This window comes from Diceros bicornis, chromosome 9 (assembly GCF_020826845.1).
Source record: "Diceros bicornis minor isolate mBicDic1 chromosome 9, mDicBic1.mat.cur, whole genome shotgun sequence".
Taxonomy (NCBI): domain Eukaryota; kingdom Metazoa; phylum Chordata; class Mammalia; order Perissodactyla; family Rhinocerotidae; genus Diceros; species Diceros bicornis.
The window spans coordinates 4909961-4935333 of NC_080748.1; the positions used below are offsets into that span (position 1 = coordinate 4909961).

Consider the following 25373-nt stretch of genomic DNA (forward strand, 5'->3'; position numbering starts at 1 on the left):
AGCAGATCTGATACCTGCTGTGTCCATCAATTGCTGTGCCGGCAGGGCAATCTCGTAACTGCTGTAAAAGGGACATTACAATCATGTGATACATGCTCTTTGATGGTATATAACCGCTCTGTACACCCCATTTCTTTGGTGCCCTTCCTTCCCCAAGGTAAATGGTCCTCAAATTTGGCTCATAATAAACTCAGCCCAATTTTGATTTATAGATTGATTATGGATTATCCACGTCAACACCGAACACATCTGATCACAGAGCCACAGCACAGGCACTGTGGAACCTACTTTGGGAAACACTGGCCCAAATTGGTGGATTTTTACTCAATGACAAACGAAGGACTCAGAATAAAGTATTTGTTTATTACTCATCCATAACGGTCACTCTAAAATATGTCGATCATCAGGATCAAATACTGTCTTTCTCAGACAGATCAGAAGAAAAAGGAGGTCTTTATGGAATCAAAAACTTTTATTCAGAATAAGCATTAACAAAACGAAAGTAGTTGCCTGATAAATGCAGCGCCATAGAGTATTCAGAAAGGGATTACAAAATAATTATAAAAATATTTTGCTTCAGACTAAAATAACGAAACTACAATCATTGCCTATAAATATAGCTATATGTAATCATACTAAAAATAAAAGGTGAAAATCTTCAAATGATTTGCTCTCTTGCTCACCTAGGGGGCAGGAAATCAACAGCCCTCAGAACCAAGTGCTGCTGGACACCCAAGTGAGGGTCTGATCAGAAGGGACGGTAAGCCACTAAGCCTCCACCACCGAGTGCCTGCTAAGCCAGGAGGTCAAGCTCAGAATCTGCATGCTAAGCACCACTATGGCTTCCCATTGTTTCAGAGCAATCTGATTAACTGCTTCTAATTCCACCAAATAGGCCTCCCAGTGAGAGGACTGACAGTAGCATTACAAGAAGCTCTACTGGGACTGCATCTGACTTTTCAATCTGGCAAGACTCATAAGGCATTCATCTCTCCACTTCCTTCTGGCAGCTAAGTGCTGTGGATCATCTGGAACTTTCACACACATGGCCTGGAAATAGGAAAAAAAAAAAGAAAAGAAAAAAGAAGTATGAAGAGGCACTAATTTATCAGGAGTGTAATTGCTGTTCCTATTGACACCGACTGTGAATTTGCTTTCAAAGACAAAAGAAAGGTAATAAACCCCCAATTAACATAAGCTTTCTAAACCCAGAGAGATCCACAGTTCTCGCAGACAAGCTAAAAGGAGCTCGAGTTCACTGGTCACATTGCTCTTAAGGTCTCCTATGGCCATGACAGAACTGTGGACAAAGTTAGGAATGAGGAACCATCAAAATCAAAGCAAAGACTCAGCTACAAATAAAGCTTCACCTGCAGCCCAGGGCTTCCCCTCAGCCAGCACGGATCTCTGCAACAGGTCTACGTACCTGGTTAACTTTTTCAACTGTGGCCCCAGAAAACTCTGGAACGGGTCCAAAAGTCTTTAGGACACGTTTCATGCCTTCTCTGTATCTGTCACAGTAGCTTAACATACCTGAAATCATATGAAAACAAGAATCCACAATATCAGCAAGAACATTACCTAACTCCAAACTAAGAAATCTGTTCAGAGAGTGTTGCCCTGGGGTCAGGTTAACTCCACTCTTTCCTTCCTGTGGATGAAGAAAAGGTGGAGGTGGGAGTGCACCTCGTGAGCGCAGTGGGCTCTGGGGAATGAGGATCCTCACCATCAGTCCCTCATCAAGCTTTCTCCAGATCTTCAGGTCCTGAAAAGCCACAGGACCCTCGGGCCTGCCATTCTACCTCTGTCTGTGCATCTTCCAGGACACTCCCATCGGCCTGCTTTCCTGCACTGATGTGTTAAATATCACATTAAGTCCTATTTTCACCAAAAATGTCGTCTTCAACAACGTATCTATAAGGTTACTTGTGTAAATGCCTTGAACGCATTTTCTAAGAACCAAAGTTGTCAAAGCTCAAAGAAATGTTTCCCATTTTACTCTTCTTCCATGAATTTTTGTTACCACTTCATTGGGTGTCTACAAGGTGGCAGGTTCTTGAACATGGGTTGTGTTTAGCCGGGAGGTAGGCTGGGAGTTCACGCGTGAATTGGAGCCCAGTCAGCCCAGCCAGGCTGCATCTGGCCTCGGGCTGCACTGCTCTCCACCTGCTTCTGCCGCCTCCAGGCCCTCGGGAAGCCAATCAATCTCTTGGGTTCTAGGATAGGGCCCTGGGATTGGATGGAGAAAGACATGAGGGAGAGGCTCATCCCGAAGGGAGATGGGAGGGAGAAGCACGTGACCTAAGGCCGCAGGGGGCTGTGTGAGGCTGGAGCTCAGAGGTTCTGCAGCAGCCAACGTGCGCAGGGAGGAAACACGAGTCAGCTGCACCCCCTCTGCACACAGAGTGGGCAGCGGGGCTCGTCGCAGGCCCCTCCCAGCGGCCCAGGAGGCAGCCGGGGCTGGGCCGGTGCAGGCGTTTGCTCCGAGACAGGCCGCATCAGAGCCAGGCCTGGGTGCATAGAAGAGCCGCTTCTCCAAGTCTTGGGCCCGCTGTTCCGCCTTTGGCCCATTTCCCACATCTTTCTGAACCAGAAAGACTCCACAGTTGGTCAGTCAGGCTAAAGGACAACAAGGGACAAGTGAGGCTGCAGAATTCGCAGAGACCAGAGCTCGGCTCTCACCTGCCCCCCCGACAGCGGGTGGGACTAATCTAAAATAGAAATGATCACTGCTGGATAGTCTTTGAAAAAAAAAGTCAAACCACTTCTCTGGGGTTAGTGCAGGCGGACCTACACTGACGTGGAAGCCTGAGCTTCCACTTTATTTGTCTCAGATAGTTCTTCTCTCTCAGTGTGCTAAAATTACATCCAGTTTGCTCTTCGAAGAGAAATTGCTTTGCAGGGTAAAAATTTCAAACATACAAACTTCTCTGACAGCATCTACAATTAAGTCTCTTTTTAAAATAAAAGGTTTCGGGCCGGCCCCGTGGCTTAGCGGTTGGGTGCGTGCGCTCTGCTGCTGGCGGCCCGGGTTCGGATCCCGGGCACACACCGACACACCGCTACTCTGGCCATGCTGAGGCCACGTCCCACATACAGCAACTAGAAGGCTGTGCAACTATGACATACAACTATCTACTGGGGCTTTGGGGGAAAAAAAAATAAAAAAATTAAAAATAAATAAAATAAAATAAGAGGTTTCATTTCATTTAACACAACTTGACAGTTCAGAATTCTGGAAGGCTCCCTAAATATTCCAGCACTGGCTGGTGATAACCAAACGGCGTAGCATTTCTGGAACATAGAAAACAACCTATACATTTATTTCCTTGTGGAAATTAAATATTTACTTCACTTTGTTTATTTATTCAAACTAAAGGTGATAAAGTCTAGACACAAATACAGTTTATTCCTTTTTGGGGAGCAGAGACACAAGAATCAAATAAGTTGGAAAGATATTACATTAGAAGAAAGTGGGAAGATTCGCTGTAGCTGTGTGTTCACGCCGTGGTGGGAGAACAGAAGCCCCACTTGTCCCTCTCTTCAGAGCCAATGCCATCTCCCCCTCCATGTGCGCAGTCATCAGCCGCAGGTTTCAACTCACGCCACATTTCACCTCTGCAGTACTTTCCACCTTCTGAGTGTTCTGTGAAGTCATTTGAATCTCCCTGGGGCTCTCTAGAACTTTCTTCCCCTACTATCTTTTATAAAATTTGTAGGCATTTATTTCTTCAGGATAGAATAAAATATGGTGAAACTCTTTATAATACAGTCATCATTTCCCCCCAACTTGTTCAGGAAACCAATTAAAACTTCACTCTCACTAATAAAAAACAGGTTCTCTAACATGCACTCAGCCTCTTGGAATAAGGAGCCCCGCTGCGTGTGGTGCAGCGGAGGCCCCGGCGCGTCACGTGTGCGCAGACGTCCCGCGGCGTCTGCAGGGAAGCCTGCATCTTGGGGAGCGCGCTCCCACTGCTTGGGCACCAGCCGCTGTCAGGGCCTGCGCTCAAGACCCGCGCTGCGCTCTATTATGGACAAAGTCCTGGTTTTATCACTGTTACTGTTATCTGCAGCATCTCGCCTTCCATTAGAGAAGTATAAAAGGAGAATTGTACTTTATTTCCAACAATATTTTTGGCTTCTACAGCATGAAAGAAGAACTGGGTGGGAATTATTCTAGAATACCTATTTCATTGGAAATGGAAAGGAAAAATACCCTTTCACCTTTTATCCCACTGGTCTCTTCTTGCCCTGTATTACTATGAAATTTACCTTCCCTTGCATCTTTCCTTCTGCACCTCCATGCCCTCTGTTCTGTTCACCAACTCTTGCAGAGCTTAGCTTTTTAGAAGGCTTTGAACCTAATTTCTTAAGAGATGCTTATATGGAATACGAAAAAAAAAATGGAAAAAAGAACTGATTCTCATGAGATTAGATTTAGCTTATCTTTCTGCCTTCTAACTTGGAATTCTTTAGTTGTGACCCTGAAGGTGAGAGAGTGTGCTTTCTGGAACCTTCAGCATAACCCAAGGTGGATGGGTAGGCAGGGAGCCTTCCTGTCTGTTTGCATTTACGGAGCAGGTCCCGGGTGGGAGGCCCCACTGTCACCCGTGGGAGCAGCTACCGTGATGTGCTCTGGGGCTTCAGTTTCTTGGAGAGCTCCAATTGCTATGCACACCAGAGGAGTCTGGTTTTCACACAGCTATGAACCCACACCCACATGAAGTCACCTGCTTTAAGAGACAGGGTTTCACAGAACCTATCAAGGAAGATCAAAAAGGCCCCAAAGCACAGAGCGACATTATCTAATTCCCACCTGAGACCTCACCTGAGGTCAGGGAGGCAGGTGGAGACAGAAACCTACCCAGGGCCCCTTAACTCACAAAGTCCCAGCCCCATCAGCTCACCTGTTTCACTGCAAATAACAGCTCCACATAAATGAACCAACCCACCAAGTAGGCATATCGATTGAAAAAAAAAGACAAGACACGCATCTTCACACAGGAAGAAATTTTGTGAGGCAACGTGGTAACACTCATTTCCCCTGGAGGTGACTTCTAGGGGCTGCAGATTCTGAGACACAGAATTTCCCAGGGAGAACTAAACTCAGGAGGCGCCCAAAAAGCTGCCAGTTGTCAAATGGAGCAGTTCTCTGTGCTGACCTACTAGTCTAAAAGCTTAGCAAAGAAACAAACCAAACAAATTCTTGAGGTTTCACTATTCCACAGCAAAAATGTCCTAATCTGTATTTATTCTGTATTTCTCTCTCATACACTTGTGAATCTTTTGGGGAGAATAAAAACAAAACAAGACTGGAAGAGTAGTGAATTAAACAAATAAGACAAACTTTGTGTGAATGTGACATTTATTAATAAATTAACATTATTAACATGAATATGTGTTAGCCATTGTGGGAGATCAAAATTGGCCACCCTGAAATATGTCTCTTTACCTTAATTATTTTCTCTGACAGACATCTGACCGCCCCCAAACTGCCTAAGGAATTTAACATAGAAGACCTGTTCCAGGAAGGAGCCAATATCATATGATGGCTGTAATATAGTGTAAAATAGATGTTACAATAGGAAAGGCACCAACAAGCCCATCTTATAAAAAATTCTCTCTCTCCCAGGCCATATTCTCTGGGTGGCCCTGCAAAGAGTTGCCAGACAAACATTTACATTTATAAGGGAAATCTCCATTTGTAAAGGTCTCTCCCTCTCTATACTAGGAAGAGGGGGGATGACCTCATTTCTAGAAACTTATCAATGTGGAAGGAGGGGCCTTAAATCTGCATACCCTTGATTACTGTAATTTCTCTCTCCCTTCTGTCTCCCTCCCCACCCCCAAGATCCTCCTTTCTCTTTAGCTGAAGATGGTATTTAAAACAAGAATCTCTGCCATTGTGTTGAGAAACGCAGTTTCTCTGGTTTCTCCCATGTATACATGTTATTAAACTTGGTATTATTTTCTCCTGCTAACCTGTCTTTTAATTACTTGGCCAGCCATAAGAACCTTAAGGGAAAGGGCAGAGGGGGATTCTCCCTCTTCCCTGACACAATCCAGCTAAGTGTTTCCATCTGGTTTAATTCTCACACCACTCTTGTGAGGTAGTCACTGTTGCCATCCCCATTTTATAGAGATGGAAACTGAGGTGCACTGAACTAACTTGCACAAGGTTATTTAGCCTGTAAGTCAGGTAGGGACTCAGACCGACTGGACCCACTGACCAGATCCATCATTCTGAGAGCTTGTCCTTCATGGGTCTTGCTTTTAAAAAGTAGCCAAAAGGCAAAGTAAGCATGCTGGCCTCCTGATTGTCAAGTACTATTTTATTAGATTAAAAACAGATCCCCAAATATTTTTACCACTTCTAGATAAACTGTAGCTTTTAAGGCAAATAACTAGCCTTAACCTGAGATGCTGGCTTTATGAAAACAACATCAGAAAAAAAGAAGAATTCTCCCAACTCCAATCTTGATATATTCTGGATGACACGGTGAGGAATAATGAACATTTCCATTGGTTCCAAGCCAGATCTTATAACTTTCTAACTCTGGTCTTTGGAATGCTCTGAAGTTGAAAACTACATCTGTCCCCCACTATCATATTAAGCCAATTAGGTTTTCTTATCATATCTGCTTTGTTTGAAAAATTGTTATGGGCCTCCTTCCTGTCTGCCCCACTATTTGATTCTTGAGTTTCTAGTTTCATTGGCTTCTGTTTCTATTTGTTTGAGAGTCCAGGCTGTTCTCAGTTCTCTCCCTATCAATTTCTCTGAATACCTGAATTATCTTACTTTTCTCATGAAAAAAGAAATAAAGAAAAACATGGTGGTTATCAAGTAGCGTCTATTTACATTTCCAATGCTTAAATATGTTCATTACTTTTGAGGTTCTGGTTGAAAAAACATTTGAAATTATCCAAGACTTTATTTTAATGATACTTCAAAACTCGTGTTTCACTTTTATGAGGGCCTCTTTCTTTACATCATCCTCTGTGTTCAATTGTTATCCTACCACAAAAGGAATATGCTGGTGCTAGGAGAGACTCCCCTCCTCCTTCAGCCACTCTCAGCAATGCTTGGGTTTAAGGAAGAATCTAGTCAGTGACTGAACCACGTCTGCACAACACACATGACCAATCTAATCAAGACATTGTGTGTGCACTGCTGTGTGCAAGAATATGTCAAGTAAAACTGCCTCAAATTATTTGTTGGAAATTATGTTTCATTAATTATGGCGGTGAAAATCTACTGAACTATTACCAAAACGTTGTGGAATTATAAAATCTAAGTCAAACAGACTCCGACTTCTAACCTCACTGCAGGAGTCTCCCCTCAACATCTGAACATCCTGGCAGGTAGGCACCAAGCCTCCAGCTGCTCAGCTCACCCACTCATGGCACAGCCCTCTCCCTGGACATTAGCTCCAGTTACTAGAAAGTTCTTCCTGCCATGCACTGAGCCCAAACCTGTCTGCCTGCCATTTCAAGTCTTTCATTCTGGTTCCACCCCCACAAAAGACATGGACAGACAGACAGACACATACATACACTACTCTGGTCATCTTCTTCTGAATAAGCTTCAGTTTCTCAATATTTTTGTTAAATGTAGACTGTGGAGCTGAATACAATATTTGTTTTCTCTTTCTACAATATGTTTTACAAGTTAATAATATAATTATTAAAATAACATATAATAACTGTAGAAATTTATGACAACACAGAAAAACAGAAATATAATAAAAGTTACTTATAATTTCAACACCAAGAGGTAGCCAGTAGAAATAACATTTAGGTGACATTTTCCCAGATTTTTATACATAGCTTTTAAAATTTATTTTTTTTTAATTTGGTGTAGGTTTTATTGCCTGTTTTTCAAATGACATCTTTCTGAATCGCTTAAAATCTGGCTGACAGTTTCATTCTTGGAAGATCCTCACCCTTCTCAAGCTATCTTTCCTTTAGAGTTAGCAGATCCTGGGCTCACGCCTTCTTCCCCCTAGGTCCTTTGAAGTCGGCTCCCTGGCCCTGCCTGCTGACCACCAGCCCCTCCTCCTGTGGAAGTACCTCTCTCCTGGCTCCCTAGCCTTCTGGAAGGAAAACCACAGCTCAGCAAACCACACTCAGAAGCTGCTTGTATTGAGGCAGAAGATATGTCCAGCAGAGGTTCACATGGTTACTTCCCTATCTTTTTTTTCTTGCCTCGGTAAATAATTTTACCACCTTTCTCAGGAAAATACAACTTTATCTCCTATCAGGCTGGACGATGTGTGGCAAAGTCTCTATGACATCACCCATCTCTTTCTTTTCATTCTCACCTGAGTGCTCTTTGCCACATGGAGCCTGAGGTTTGCGGATTTACATCTCAGGACACAGTGATCCATCCCAGCCCCTCTCTGTGAATTACGGGGCTGGCCACTGTCTCCTATACATGATACTGTTTCTATTCAGTTGTAAGAAAAGGCAAAAATTGACTCTTTATAAAACCCATGAAAACACCAAACAGCACAGAATTCCCAGCACAGAATTAGCGCCGATGGAATGAAAGCTTACCTTCTGCATTGAGATGCATCGTTTCCAGGGGTCCGATGAACGCATACCGCATGCCCAGGCCATCTGACATGACAAGGTCAAGGTCAGTTGGAGACACTATTCCTTCCTAAACGGAGAAAGTGGGGCAGCACACAGATGAATTCTCTGGAAAGACAATTTCATTATCATCATTTTCATCCTAACTTCTTTAGAGCAGGATCCCAAAATACTCTCCAAAGCACCACAATAGTATCATCACCTAATTTTGCATGACAAAACTGTAATATATAAATGGAACCTGAAAAAAGAATATTTCATGAAATGGTCAAATACCAATTCACTTGTTCCACCTGGGCTGTAATCAACATGGGCTTGAAGTAAATTCCCTCTCCCTGCTGTGCCCACCTCCCCCGGCTTCCATTCTCTACCCTACAACCTTTGTGTCACTCGCAGGTTTGCTGAAGGGGAGAGGATGAAGAGAAGGGGAAGAATTAAGAACAGGATACGCAGGAAAAGGGCAGGAAGGATTTTCTACATATTTGCCTAAGATCTGGGGCAATAAGATTGGAGCCATCAAAGGAACTGGAAAGTTGCTCTCCAGGCTCTGCCTGCCTGCAAGCCCAGCCTTGTTCAGCTTTTAATGAGTTCGTAAAAAATGATATTCTTTGATGAAATGCAGCTTAGAAGTGTGCTTGTTTGCAAAGGTGGAGCACTAGACTCCTCTGCAAAGGTGAGCTGCAAAGCAAGAAGCAAGCTGTTAAGCATTTCCGTTAGACAGCAAATTGGCCACCCGTGTTACTGGGCCTGCGCCTTATACAGCCTCTACCTCAACAGCCTTTGGAAATGAGCAGGGACACACCAATAAATATTTGCATAACCTGGCACTTCACTGCCGGTTCACTCTCCACCTGAGGATATTTTCACCTTGGGCTTTTCATCTGTCAGGAAGGCAGACGTGGGAGAAGCCCAGGCCATATTTTCCCCAATGTGTTCACTGGCCGGACTGGTAGATTTACTGTGAACTCTTCGGTTATTTCCTGAGTGGTTTCTTTCACAAACAGAGCACTGAGGGGATAGAGAGAGCTCCTGCCCAGCAGCCAGGCCAAATCCGCCTGCTGTGAGAGGCCACTAAGTATAGCTGCTGTCTCTTCCATGGGTAGCCTTGGTGGCCCCTGCCAGCCCTCAGCAGTGGGCCCCAGTTTACCAGAGTCCCAGGGCGGAGGATGAAGCGCTCTGCTGTGGAAATCTCAGTTCTGCCCCTCCCCGCAGGAGCACCTCCACATGCTGTGCATCCACCCAGCTCCATGAACAGGCTCAGACACGAGGCCCACCCTGCACTGCCTCTTTTACTCTGGGTCACAGGGCAAATCCTCTCCCTCTCCTGGAAAGGGCTGTCTGTTGTCCCACCTGAGAGGGTGTCTGTGTGGGGCAGGAAATCTCTCATCAGAGGGCTTCACCATGGCCCCGTGGCCAACAAGGAAGAGCCCTCTGCCCTCCAGGTGGCCCTGGGAGAGCCGAGCCAGGCCCTCCACGCTCAGGAACTGGAGACTAGAGCTCCCCCTGCTGTCCCTCCTCCTCCTCCTCCTCCAGGGCCCCTGTGACTCCTTTACTACAGACTTCAAAGTCACAGAGATTCAGAGAGAGAGGGGATTTGTAGCCCCCTACCCCCACCTGCAACCTAGCTGCTGAGGGAGAAACACCAGCCGTCTCAGGTCTGTGTGCGTGTTTGGACCACCCCGTGGTGACTTGGGGGCGAGAAACTGGGAAGGGGATGGAGCCAAAGAACCAAAAAACAGAGCCACCCACGAAGGGCAGGTACAATTTAGTGTGACTGAGAAACTCTGTCTGAAAGAACCACTTTCCATATAGTTTTGTTTGTGTGTGTGAGAGATAAACAAACAATGACGTGTACAAACCACACAAACACAGTTTAGACAATAATTACGAAGCGACGTGCCCCAGAACCACCAACATGCCCGTCTTTCTGCTTGTATCCTCCCCTCCTGCCCAGAGGCAAACATCCTGACTTTTATAATAACCATTTCTTTAAGATTCGCCATCTACATTTACATTCCTAAACCACAGAGGTTGCTTTTTGCCTGTTTTTCATCTTCTTCGAAATGGAATCACACTGTGCACTCTTTTGTGATGTGCTTCTTTCACTCAGCCTTATGCTTTTACCTATGTTGTGTGTAGCTGTAGTCTGTACATCTTTGTTGATGTATAAAACTCACAGTTCATTTATCCAGCCTACTGTTCACGAACACTTGGGCTATTTCCGGTTTGCGGCTACTGTGAACAGGACTGCTAGAACATTCTTGTTCATGGCTTCCAGGGCACGTGTCCAGGTGTGGGTGTTCCTGGAGCACCCACAACTTCAGCTTCATTAGATAATGCTCAGCTGCTTTCCAAAGTGGTCGTACCCAGGGTTGCTGCCGCCAGCAGTGTATGAGTTCCCATCGCTCCACGTCCTTTCCAGCACTTGATGGTGTCACGCTTGCAAAGGTTTGCTCATCTGGTAGGCCATCAAGTATCTCCCTGGGTTTCCTATTAGTTCTAAATCATCCTACCAAGAGTCCATTTGGACCAAGAGCAAGTTAATTTATTCAGTTTACTCAAATGCTGACAAGTTTCACCTCCTTCACTTTTGATAGCAAAGCTGTAAGGGGTCGGGGTGGGGGCAGCAACAGGGAGAAAATAATACAGCCGTGCACCGCACAACAACATTTTGGTCAATGACAGACTGCATATACAACAATGGTCCCATAAGATTAGTACTATATAGCGTAGGTATGTAGTAGGCTATACCACCTAGGTTTCCGTAAGCAAAAACGACGTTCGCACAATGACGAAATCGCCTAATGACACATTTCTCAGAATGTATCCCTGTCGTTAGGCGATGCATGACTGTATACAGAAGGTCCAGAGTAATGCCCAGAACTATCAAGAAACCAGCTGTGAAACCACACGCATTCCCGCCTTCCTCTCTCTCCTCACCAAGCTCTTGGGGCAGGAAGAGTGGCTTCTGGCCCTCTCTCCAGGCTGCCTAAAGGCATTTGCTGTGGCATTCCTGCACCCTGTGGGCTCTGGAATGCTGTGAAAGGCAGCCAGGCAGGGGCCCTGCAGACTCTCCCTTATCTTTGGTCTCCAGGTCAACATTCCAAACAGCCGGAAGTTTTCATTATAGCATGCAAACTGTGAAGGATGCAAATATGCAAACCATCCTATACCTGCAGTGCTGTTTGCCTTGGCTCTTTTCTTCTCTAATTGTGTTTAGTACTTTTAGAGCCGACTTCAAAAGGACCTCAAAGATAAGCCACCCAAGAGGAGTTAATTTTTGATTTCTAAGTATCATGCGAGCTACCAGTGACCCCAACTAACTACAGCCTTAGGGAGATTGTCCACACCACGTCATCATGTAGGGGAGGAGCACACTTTCTCCCAGTTCTCAAATGTCATCCGCTCTTTCCTATTTCATCTATAGAAGCGCTATTTTTTTTTTTTTTTGAGGAAGATTAGCCCTGAGCTAACATCTGTTGCCAGTCCTCCTCTTTTTGCTGAGGAAGACTGGCCCTGGGCTAACATCCGTGCCCATCTTCCTTTACTTTATATGGGACGCCGCCACAGCACGGCTTGACAAGTGGTGCGTCGGTCCACACCCGGGGTCTGAACCCGCGAACCCCAGGCCGCCAAAGCGGAGCACTGTAACTTAAATGCTGCGCTAATGGGCCGCCCCCCGTCCCGGCTATCTATTTTTATCAGTTACTATTCATTAGTTGAACAAGTTAGAAAAGGGAAAAAGTTTTAATATCTTCTCTTCCTAACTCCTTCTTTCTGCCCCATTTAGATTTTCTGAAGTAGATTCTCTAAGCTTGAGTTGTTACCCAGAAGCTAAGTCCAGAGAAAAGAAACAGTCGTAAGTAATTCAGCCAAGATGCTCACTGATTTCATGTCACAGAGGCAAACATTCGAGTTTGTCCCTTCTGCACTCAGCACCAAACTAAAGGTTCATGTGCAGGATATTCTGAAGCTCAAGTTGCTTAATTTTGCCATCGAGCTCCACTCCACCCAGAGCCTGAGGGACATCGATGGCCTAGCTGTTAACATTATCAATAATGATTAAAATAAATAATCACGGTGGCATAAAAGGCAGAAACAAGAGCTCGAGTTGAACATACTCATCTGATACGTGATTCCTTGGAAATAGCACTCTGCACACTTGTTTGAAGACTGAAACCCTACCCCACTCCAGCGTGTCTGTGGTTCAATTAACATTTGTCAGTAAAGCTATCGGTACTTCCTCCATTTCGTGGTAAAATTCTCAAGTCACACGTACAAAGAAAAGCCCCAAGTGGTTAAAAGATTCTTAAAACTTATAAAAAGTAACAGACACTAAAACTACTGTTAGTTCAAAAGCTGGTTTGCATTTTGTCCTGAAAAATCACTGGGTGAGGAGAGCCTAGCCAGAGTGGGAAGGAATCCCCTTGATTGAAAAACTTCTTGCCTCTACTTCCTTTAGTTAAAACCTAAGACTCACCACAATCAACCAACACACACTCATGGCCGGCACACACGCTCTGCACCTGGCATGCTGGAAGTAAATGCCCAGTCTGGGGAGGGGCACACACAAAACTGCCATCCAGGAGTAAGGAGCAAACGCAAGACGGTCAATAAAGTACTCAATTACTGTGATACAAACTTTAAAATTAAAGGTTTCGGGATGTATCAGTGAGGGTCCTACCAGAGAGACAGAACCAGTGGGTTATAAATATGTAAAAAGATTTATATCAAGGAATTGGCTTATGTCATTGTAGGCACTGGCAAGTCTGAAATCTGGGGCAGGAGCTGATGGCGGAAACCTCAGTTCTGCTCTTAAGGCCTTTGAACTGATTGGATGAAGCTTGCCCAAATTATTAAAAATAATCTCCTTTACTTAAAGTCAACTGATTATGGATACTAATCACATCTACAAAATACCTTTACAGCCACATCTGCCTGTGTTTGCCTGAATGACTTGGTGCTCCAGCCTAGCCAAGCATCGGCCCTCACAGGGGATAGAGCAGAAGCCCAAAGCATGGTGATCACTCTTGGGTATCCTGGATCTAGCACTTTGTTTGTGGGGCAGGAAAAGGAGAGAGGACACATCTAACAAGTAACAATAGGCAAAAAGTTAATGGTTGCAGTGGTACTAGGCCTTTGATTTGGTCCTTTAGAAAGGGAGAGGCAGTGGGGGGTCTCACATAGTTTGAGGATGCAATATTTTTTTAATGAAACCCTGGGACTAGTTCCTCTACTGATTACCTGCTACACAGAATTACTTTTCCCCCTCTCTAATCATCCCATTCTCATATTAAATTTTCTTATTCAATTCACAGATTTTTTGCATGCCCTCATTTTCATTTACTTTTCTCATTTTTCTTCATGCCATCTTTTCTTGTCTAGTTCTTTTTTTTTTACTAATCCCCAGCTTTTGATCTTTTTCTATTTTGTTTTGCTCTACTTTTCACCACACTTGGTCTTGAATTTTCAAGTTTTTCTTGCGCAAATCCTGCTTTACCTTTGTCACCACCATCACTACCAGGCACACAGGCTTGCTCCCCAGGAATCTGGACCAGGTCACATCAAATCCTTCCGGCCACCCTTCCACCCCCACAACCAGTAGAGCTTGGGCTTCAACCTACTGTCTTAACTGAGAAAAGGGAGCCAGAAAAAGTGTGACCTCAGGTAAATGTCAGATAATGAAATGTAACATCCAAGGGCATGAAGGAGGCACTGGACTGCTTTGGTATCACTCCAGTCAGAGGCCAAGGAGAAGGGGTCACAGAAAGAGAGTCCACCTCAGTCGCTGGTTAGAGCAAGGATGTAAAAAATTTAAACTTCAGTGAGCTCCCCATCTCCAGAGATGTGTCAAGGATGGACCAGACAAGAATAATCACTGGTGTAGAAATAACTCAAGTACGAATGAGGGGCACTGGACTTGCTTTTAGAAACATCTGACCCTGGAGGCCTTATGAATGGTGCAGATAATAATAGAGTTACAGCTACGGAAGTTTAAATTAAGAGCTATCACAATAAGTCATGGTCTCTCTCATGAGAACTAACTAGAACCATGAGTTAGCTCCCTCCATTTCTATATTTATATATACTTATATATTCTTGTCTCTGTGCTCTTCACCAGGCATTACTTCTCCTACATGCAACACGAAACTGGCTCCAAAGCAAGAACGAAAAAGACCTGATCTGACTGTCCCCACCCACACTACCTCCCAGGGAAAAGGTGAGGCAAACACAAGATTTTAATAAGTAAAAAAGAAAAGACAGATAAGTGCTGCCCCATTATTACTCAAGGCTGTGGTCAGGTTGGTGAGCTGCTCAGCCTCTTGCCAACACCTACAAGTTTTCTTGGAAGTGGGGCACAAACATTCCTGCAGAATGACAGGCAAATTTTGCTAACTTGTAGAAGAGCGGATTGAACCCCACATTTAACTGATGCAACAGGACACTGAATCATACCGATAACACACCCGTTGTCCAGAGTCTCCTGAGAGGAGGCTCAGGGGATAGGAGAGGCACAAGGTGGACCGCACCACTGAGGCAGCTAGAACAAGCCCACGCACACCACTGACGGCAAGAGCTGTGGTTGAGTCCTCTGAAGGCATTCCAGCTACAGCCATCAAGGCGTAAATATGTTGTTCCCACTACCGGGAACTGTCCCATGAGAAGACTCCAGAAGAAGAGACTGTATGTGAGAGAGGCTCACTGCGGCATTATAATGGCAGAAAACTTGAAACTACCTTAAAACAACCCACAACAGGGGAAAGACTAGATTTTTTTTTTAAAAAGATCAACTAAATGAAATATCACTAAGCCATTAAAAATGAATAAAAACTTGAGGAAAGTATTCTTAATAGAAACCAGACAGGAACACAGAAAAATAAAAGCAGTTTGACTTAGGGTGGGGAAAACATAAGTAGTATTTTTCCCTTTGGATAGTCTTTAGAATAAAGCTTTTAAGTGGAAACAAACCAAAAAAGGCAAGGGAAAGAGAGGAAAGACTGTGTCCTAATACAAGGGATGGCCCAGAGCTCTTTAGGCCCCAGTGGTAGCACTCTGGTGTGTTTTTTCTAGATGCTGTGGTTATATCAATGCTTTCAGAGAGAAAAGCAATAGTATCATCGAGTCTGGAAAAAAGGAAAGGTCTTGACCTTAAAAACAAAAAAAGCGAAAAGAATCCACCCTTTCGTGCAAATGTGAATAAGTGTACTACTGTTCAGCAAGGGCGGTGATATCTTAACGGGGTCGGGGGCCGGGGGGGGGGTCCTCTGGGAATAAAGTTTTTTATAAAGAGGTTTGAACCAAAGAGTATAAATCTCCACTCCAAAAACAGAAGCACAGTACAGCCCCATCTCTGCCTGCCCCGCTGGTGGAGCCTCATGCCTCTGGGGCCCCAAGTCACAAGCCAGCCCATGCCCAGCTTCTGCCTGCACCTCACAGAAGGCAAAGAAGGCCAGGCAAAGGCTGCACGGCATGAGTCGTCACCTGCAGCCTCCCTTCTCCACCTTTCCCCTGGGGGACCCTTCCCTCCTCTTCCTCTGTTTCAGCGGCCCTCTGCGCCTGCCTGTTAGCTTTTTAACTCACGCTGGAGGAGCCAAAATCCATCACTTACACTCCCTGATTGATTACCTTTTGTTGACGATCAGTAGTCAGGTGTTGGAGTGATAGCATTTTTGTTTAGCCTTTTTCAGAGTTGTTAGAATACCAGCCATAGAAGCTTTTACTTGAAACACTCCTGGAGTGATCCCAGGCATGCCGAGCAGGAGTTTTCAATTGAGCACGTGGTTGATGTTTTCATTATGCTTGTCTGTTAATGGGGCTGGAGGTGTCTCTGAAATACAAATCAGCAGGCTCTCTCCTTTCAACAGGATTTTGTTGTTCGCCAATGTGGCTACTCAGAAAGTAACCTCCCATAAAATAATAAACACTATTATAAGAAGGGTCTACTTCTTATAGACAATCGCTACTAAAGGCAGTTCTAATTAACAATGATTCCCAGCTAGCAAATAAAGTTTTCAGAGAGAAGAGAACTCCAGTTTCTGCAGTGGCTTCCATCTTTCTTTCATCTTCACTGGACTGCTCTGGAGAGAAATCATCACAATGAAGGAAACTTCTTCAGTGGGTGCTGTAGCCGGGCCCAAGTCGCCCATCAAGTGAGAGGGAACCTCAGGAAAGCTGAGACGGATGAAGCTCCGTGCACAGGGAGCACGCAGCTCTCGGCTCCAGCGTGAAGCAGGAAGAGATACATAAATAAGCTCAGACTCTGTTTCTGCACAAAGCTAGCAGCCTTTTTGGAAGAGTTCATGCATTCCTCTAACCCCCCATTCCAGCAGTCTGCCACACGCACTGCAACATACCTCAAGTCATAACTAGATTGAGTCTTCCCAACCAGATGGCCAACTAGACGTTGCCTATGAATGGCCTCTACTTAATTTGATCCTCTCCCAGTGGTCAGTCTAGACATTAAACACTTGCTGAGTCATGGCTGTGGGTTCTGATCTAGTTCTGGGACTTCTTAAAATGCCAAAACTCTTAGTGTCCACAGTGTTGCCCTAGAGATGAAAAGCATAGCCCTCTCTCGGCACCTCTGGACAGAAGGCCATTGATAGGAAGCTCTCCGAATTTAAAGCCAACGAGAAAGCAGGTCTCGATTACTTTGGAGGACGGTCCTCCAAGGAGGTGACACATCTGCTCCAAAGGCCCTGCAGTCCCCAGGTGTGCTAGCTGAGTCACCGGTAGGATGGAGCTCAGGAAAATGACAGTCATGATGGATCCATGACGGCCTCTGGTAAACCTCATGGGGTGAAAGGGCTAGAGCAGTTGGAGCCAAGAGAACTCTCTGATGGCCTCTGGTGATGAACTTGCTGCCACAGACAAGCCCAGGCTTTGGAAGGCAAGAAAGACAGAGGCCAGGTGGGCGCAGGGACAATGGGCCGCGGATGTGGGTGAGGCGGAGAGGTGAGTGTCCTCCGGGTGCTGGAGGGCTGGGGGACGATTCCCTCAGCCTCACCAATACCAGCATCTGGGTTATATTTTCAGAAGGTAGCATAAATAATGCAGAAACTGCAGAAAAATGTTTTAGAAAAAGTTTTGCTGGGTGAATTTTGACCTGGTGAGAAAGGAAAGAGAAGCGCATCGTAGCCTAGGGCACACTGGAGACGGGAAGTTGGGAGGCTTGTGTCCACTGCACCTGACACTTGAGCAGATGAACACAGAAGACAGAAAGACAGACCACGAGGCAGGCAAGGGCCTGGAGGGACCCACGGCAGAACGGGAAGTGAGGGGACACGCCTGCCTGCAGCCCTGTGGGAGCAGGGAGAACTGCCCCAGGCTGAGCCCCAAAGCCAGGCCCAAGCCGGGAAAGGAACAGGCAAACAGAGACAGCATCAGCTCTGAAAGGACGTGAGGCTCAGAGGTTCACAGAGCTCAGTGAGCAGGGCTGCTGCAGGCTAGTTCTTTCCAACCACAAGGGGATTCACTCAGATGCTCTACACATTATTTCTTTAATTAAAAAAAAAAAAACTAAACTTTTAAGTTTAAACTTTAAAGCATGTAAAATGTAGAAAATCCTACAGCTGAGGGTGTGGTATGGAGGACCGGAGCCTGGGTCTTTCTTGGCTCCTTTAACTTCCCTTTACGTCCTGGCCCATCATTCTACATGACTTTTCTTGCCAAGTATACAGACAGGTGTCGCCAGCGTCTGTACCGTACTACATGACTCAAGCCTCAGCTTTTTTCTCCTGGACACATTCCAGGTTAGCCACAGCCTGAAGCAGTGTTTCCAACATCTTCCCTCTGAAGAAAAACTTCTAAAGTAACCCCACCTTCCAGCTGCCTGTAAGCACTGCTTTGAACATGCCTTCTCTTGTCGAGCCTCTCAAGCCACAGACTATATTGCCTTCCTTTATCCTAAAGCCTGTGAGACCAGTGACTTAGTCTGCTTCTGCTCTCTTTTCTTCTTTTCATCCTCACTGTCCTGTTCTGTACTTCTTCTTCCAGAGAGTAGAAGTCTGAGTATTTGGCAGGTAATGTACTTACTCGGCCGCACGGAACCTATTCAGGGTGACGCTTACGGAAAACGCCGTCAGGGAAATGACAGGGCCTCCCCAGACTATTAGAAAAGGACCGGCCACGGAGGCAGCTTATTGTCTGAGATGCTTCCTTCTCAGAACGCTGGATGTGTGAGAAGGAAACTTCCTGGAGACTAATGTGAACTTGGAGAACTGGACCCATGCGAACACTAGTTTATAAAAGGAGAGAAGAGATGAAACGACCGCCTGCCTCCGCATGATCACAGCACACGTGGGAGAAATGTAAGAGGTAGTTACAACAGTAAATTTAAAACTTATAGGCAATCTTTCCCCCCTAAAATACGTTCACCCCATCAGTTCCCCTTCGTGTCACCTCCCATCCCATAAAGGCACTTGCTATACATTCCAATTTGAATGCAGCCATTCATGACGCGGCAGGTTGCTCGTTCAGCTAGCCAACAACACAAGACCAAGAGCACGTTGCACAAACACACCTGACTCACAGCGCTGCACGCAGGAGGATATGCACGCAGCCGCTCAAGTACAACGAGCCTACTTGTTTCCGGCTGCTCTCTCTGGAGGGACCAGCTTCTGTTCACACAGGCCCATGACTAATAAGAGGAAAAGCTCACCCCAATTTGCATTCCTGGTCCGGAAATCAAACGCTAGAGGAGGATGGCCGATGCTCAGTGGGCAGCATGACAAGGAAGACGCCGTCTGGGCATCCACCTCCAAGCAGGCCCAGCGGGACACGAGCAAGGCCAGCTTTGCTTTAGAACATCGACTCATCCTCTGGGCAGTGACAGCCCCGCATTTGTTTGTTCTGATGGGTTTGTGTTTTAATTAAAAGTGAATTAAACCATTTCTTAATCAATTTTCACATCTTTTTTGGGGATAACCAGGGTATTCAGTGTCATAAAAGTAGGACTGGAAATGACGACTATGAAGTGACCATGTGAGAGTCTTCCCACTAAGCAGAAGCTGGTTGAAGCTGCACGTTGATCTGTTATGAGCCCAAGTCAGAGATAAAGAGTCAGAAAGAAGAGACATACAGAGACAGGAAAACAAGGAAGGAGAAAAGCCAAATAAAAAAGACGGTAGAATATACTGTATCACATTGAAATTAAGACTCCATCCACTGAAAGTTAAATTAGCATTTAACGCTCCAATAAAGAAGAAAAAATGCTGTCAATAAAAACTAAGATATTAAAATATAAAAAAAAAAAGTGTATCTTAGAACAGATGAAATACAACACATCAAGACTTTGAGGGCAAGGCTTCACCGGGGAGTCCTATAAGCCAGAACTTTTCCAACTGTTATGTGCATATGAGTCTCCTGGGGAGCTTGTTAAAATGTCAAGTCTGATTCTGCAGGTCTTGGCGGGGGGGGGGGGGGGGGGGGGGGGGGGGGGGGACCTGAGCTGCTGCATTTCTAACAAGCTCCGAGGCGAGGCCCTTGCTGCCATCCACGGGCTTTGGGCCTCACTTGTGTAGCCAGAATATGAGCTTTTCAGCTCACAGCTAACTCACTGGTGACAGCTGTTGCATACAGAAAAGAATGCCGGTTTCAGGGATACAGAAAACATTGTTGTCATTCTCATCATTATAATCCATAACATTTACTAAAGCATTTCTATATGCCAGGCATGTTCTAAGCCCTTTACATATACTGCCCCATCCCATTCTCATCATATTTTGATAAGAAAGAGGCGCACTGTCATCTCCACTGAGAAATGCAGACACTGAAGCACACAGGGGCGGCCCAGGTTTGAATCCTACTGGACTGTGGGATATGGATCAAACCACTGAACCTCTTGGGCGAGTGTCTTAATTTGTAAAGGTAAAAGTAACAACGCACCTCTTATGATTTTAAGACTGGATGATCTGAAAATATCTGACAATCATGAGACATGTAAAGGAAAGTACTTCGTAAACTCTGAAACACTATACAAACTGAAATTACTGATGAGTAGACAATTCTCGGTGATTCCTGTGCTGACTCCTAATTCCTGTTAGACTCATAAATCACATTCAACAGAAACTCTTGAATGAGTTTACCACAAAAAGCTTCATCTGTTCATTTTACTCCATGATCTTTGAGATACACTTTATTAATTGAAACAATTCCTCATAACAGTCAGCATTCATGTATGAAATAAAGCTCAGCAACAAAGTTCTAGAATCGCAAAGGGTTCTGTCCAGACCCAATAGGCCACACCCTCCCTGACAAGAATCAACAACTGAATTTCTGCAGCTCAGGGCCCAAGGAACAGAAATCCAGCTTAGCCACTACACTTCTCAGAAGGATGAAAAACCTGAGGTCAGCAATTTCCAAAGCTCATTTACCACCAACACATTTCCACAGGCAGAGAATCTGCTGACGGCTCCATGATTCACTCTTGCTCACCTCACCTACCCTACTTCAATGGGGCAAGAGTTTATGGGCAGTACAAGCTCAGCTATTGTCTAGGCGAGAATTTATCATCATAACACAACTTCCCTTATTGTGCTTATTAGCTTAAGGATATCAACTTAAAATAAGATTCCTGCCCAGCAGGATCCTGTCACCTGGTGACCTAATCTCGGGCTTCTGGACTGCAGCCAGGCTTGTCCATCCGGCATTTCCAAACCTACAAGGGCTGCTCTGTCCCAATTCTGAAGCCAAACTGGAAGGGAAAAAATGGAGTGAGCGTCTGTGAGACAATACAATAGAACACAGCTCCCTCGTTCCCTCAGTAGCTGGGTGCCCATCTTGCTCCAGACAGTCCTTGCCCTTACAGAGGTTACAGGGCTGTGTAGGGACAGACAAGTTCACAGGCGATGACAAGACTGTGTCATGGTCTAGAATGCAGTAAAGACAAGATGCGTCTTATTCCCACCACTTTGTCTTTCTGACCCAGAAACGATGCCTGTGGCTTGGCTTCCCCTTCTCGAGCCCCCACAGTTGACAGGCCTGCACAAGAGCCTCCCTACCACTCCCCATCCTACCTTTCTTAGAATTTCTCTTTTATGCTTGGCTGCAAGTATTAAAATATGCCCTCCAGAGATGTGAGTGAAACTGAAAACGGGAAAACCACAGAGAAAAATGTATGAAACAAAAAGTTGCTTCTTCAAAAAAATCAATAAAAGTGATAAGACTGACAAAGATAAAAAGAGCAGACACAAATCACTCATACCAGGAGTGAAACCAGGGCTATCACTGCAGACCCTGCAGCCACTGAAAGGATAAGAAGGGAACACGGCCAACAACTCTATGCTCATCAGTTCAACAACTCAGAAGAAATGGACCAACTTCTCAAAAACCACAAACCACCAAAACTCAACCAAGACGAAAGAGACAACCTGAGTGGTTCTATAACCACTAAAGAAGTTGAATTTGTAATTAAAAACCTCTGGAAAAAGAACTCTCCAGACGCAGGAGGTTTCACTGGAGAATTTTACCAAACATTTAAATAAGAATTAACAAAAGTTTTACAATCTCTTCCAGAAAACAGAAGAGGAGGGAAAACTTTCCAACTCGTTTTATGTGTTATTTCCTTGATATCTATCCAGCGTTACTTTGATCTCAATCAAAGAAAGACAATAAAAAAAAAAGAGAGAGAGAGAGAAAAAGAAAACTACAGACGAATAACTCTTCTGAACGTGGATGCAAAAAATTCTCGAGGCCAGCCCCAGTGGCCTAGTGGTTAAGTTCAACGTGCTCCGCTTTGGCGGCCGGGGTTCGGTCCCCGGGCGCGGACCTATACTGCAGCCATGCTGTGCTGGCAGTCCACATACTAAAAAATAGAGGAAGATTGGCATGGATGTTAGCTCAGGGTGAATCTTCCTCAGGAAAAAAAAAAAAATTCTCAATAAAACATAAGCAAATTGAATCCAGCAATGTCTAAAAAGAATGACAAGTGGGATTTATTCCAGACATGCAAGGCTGGTTCAACATGGGAAAACCAATCAATGTAATCCACCATTATCAACAGAGTTAGCAAGTGGCAAAGTAGCTTCCTTCTGCTCCTCTGACATCCGCATCAAGACATTGCCATGGCTGGGTGGAAACGCCAGCCACCATTCTGGCCAGGTCCCCTGCCAGTCCCACACCAGCTCATACCCTAACTTAGGGGTAAGAGCCCTGGTCATTCACACCTGGATTAGACTTGTGCAGAGCTGTTTACACACAGACAGCAGGGAACAGCACTCCTAGATCCATCCACTGACCCAGCACCCCAGAAGCCAGGACAGAGGCACGCAGGCCCATGTCTACACGAGATCTCCTCATGCTCTGGAACCTAGTCACCTTGTACCTTTCCCTCCCTGAAAGCACCCCAGCCCTAGCTTGAGTCAAAGAGAAGAGGCTCTGCCAAATTTCAACTTGCTTTGTGAATCCAGGAAGTAAGGAACCAGAAGGACCCCTGGTGAGTCCTCGAGTGGGGTGGCTCCTGCTCACCTCAGCTCATTCTGTTCACTACATCAAGGGTGAGCCTTGGGGGCTTCGGCCCACATGTGAAACCCACCCCTGAGAGGGAATGTCTGTGAAAGAGACACTCTGCAAGATCTTTGGGTCTTTTCAAGTTAAAGTTTTATAAAAATTTTCAATTTTTACTGTAAAACTTCCCCAGTTCACCTCCTTTTTATATTGAAGTTGCCCTTAAATGTTTTAAGGTAAACTTGGAACATCCCAAAATCTAAATTCAAGTTCAACTGGCTCTGAAATTGTGAGTCAAAGAGGTGCCATTAAGCCCCAGCACTGACTGTATATTGGCACAGACGAAGGTGAGCTCTGGGAGATCTTCTAACCCTTCCCAACTCACTGAAGTGGAAACAGACCACAAGCAGCATAGGTTGTCTTTCAAGAAATTCATGCAATAAAGTTAAGAATCCTTAAACCAATCCACCTAATGGGCAGAGATATTGATCCACTGTTCCCAGGGGGAGGGAGAAAGAGGCTGTTAGGACAAACGTGCCTTTTGTGTCTCTGCTGGGGTACAGTGCCCAGAACTTGGCTATGTGCTCAGGGGAGCCATCCTGCGGCTGGCACAGTGCGCGTGGGGAAGACGCCCCTCAGAGCATGACTGCGCTGAGCCTAGGAGAGCAGGGCCCCTGTGTGGAAGTTCAGAAACCCACACTAGCAGCTTCTCTGCCCTGAGAAGCGACTCCTTTGGGAGCAGGTGCACGTCCAATGTGCTAGCGGCCCCCCTGGGTCTCAGCGGGCCACAATACTGCCTCTGCACAGCGATGGCAAAAGCAGCCGCAATACTGGCAACCCCACCCTCCTTCCCTGTTCCCTCTCTGCGAGCCCCAGTCCCCACAGCTGGACACTCAGCCCGTCACTGTAAGTCTCCACAGCAGAGTTCAGGGAGGCCCCGTAGCTCTATTCCCATCCCACCCTCACCCCAACCTGGAGAGAGGGACCTAAGTTTCTACATCTGCCTTAATTCTCACTGTGTGGAGGCCATCTTTATTTTTTGAAGTGAATTATCTTCTAGACTTTCACCAAAGGCAATTCTTTGGGTTCTATTCACACTTTTTAATCTTCTCATTTCTGTAGCCTCTTCTCATTTTGTCACATTCAAACTGTATCCTGCTGGATTGTCACATGAGTCCCACAGCAGCCAACGTAGAGACACAGGCAAGATTCACTCTCTCAGAAGGTATGTCATTTCTGAAAACCAGGAGTGAGAACATTCCCGCCAGCCAGTAACAGGATTACATTCAGTCCGCCATTAGCCCCTGGAGACAGGACAACCGAAAGAAGGGCCAACGAAGTGAGGCAATACGAACTTACAGAGTAGCCACACTCAACAAGCCCTCAGCCTTCCCTCCTCCTCCAACCAGTAAAGGGAGACACTGGAATCCTCCATGGCTCTTCCCAGCTCGAGCCTCCCAACTGCAGCCACTTCCACTTTGCGGCCAAAACAGAATTCTCTGTGCATGACTCCCACCAAATTCCCTTACGCCAGCATCTCCAAGTTTTTTCTTGAGTTGGCTCACATCTTTCAGATTGGATAAAGCACGATTTAACTCAGGGCTTTTCTTTATCTCTTTGGGGAGCTAAGCTACCTTACAAATAAAAGTAAAAGTTGCCTTAAAACCTCCCACAATGTTTTACTATAATAATGAATTTTTTGTGTGGTCTATTAAATTGTTCCCCTACTGTAGACAAGTAGAAATATTTTAAATACATTTCCCAGGGGGTGCTTTAGTTCAGTGTTTCTTTAAAATACTCTACCACTGACTGATATTCAAAAACATTCTACAATTACTAAGAAATTAAAACTGCAAACTTAACAGTGGCAATATCAGCACTCTATCTTGCAGATACAGGAGTATTAAGCATATTCAAATGGTGAGGACACAGAATTGCAGCTACTGGGTGGCAAATGCACATGGCAGTCAGATTGGCTGATGAACCTAATAGGGATGTGACCAAACGCCAGGACTGGGAAGTGGGCAGGTCACTGCCTCCTGCCCTGGGCAGCTCAGACACAACGCCCACAGGCCAGCCTCCTTGTTGCTGTCTCAGGCTGGGATCAGCAGGCATCCACAGAGGTCAAGACAAGGAGCCACGGCCCATTCCAGCAGAGGCGATTCAGCCAAGTTCCATTCTCCTCGCCTCCTGTACCTGGAAGGACCCTCACTCACTCCACCATGTTTCTGCATGTGAGTGTGGGCAGACAGCGGTGCTGCCCCATGCAGACGCTGGGGAAGCGTCAGACGGGAGTGACGGAAACCAGACCCCTCGACTCTCCACTCCAAGTC

General features: G+C 45.6%; 1 protein-coding gene across 1 annotated transcript in view; it reads right to left on the bottom strand.

Annotated features, from left to right (window-relative positions):
- Positions 1-453: 453 nt before the first annotated feature.
- The window catches only part of CRYL1 (crystallin lambda 1), a 169197-nt gene continuing 144277 nt past the window's right edge, over positions 454-25373 (bottom strand). Inside the window, exons 6-8 of the mRNA XM_058547807.1 lie at positions 8560-8665; positions 1427-1533; positions 454-1050 (exon numbers count right to left, since the gene is read on the bottom strand). Coding sequence (XP_058403790.1) covers positions 937-1050; positions 1427-1533; positions 8560-8665 — 327 coding nt within the window. The 3' untranslated portion in view covers positions 454-936. The remainder of the gene's footprint in view (positions 1051-1426; positions 1534-8559; positions 8666-25373) is intronic.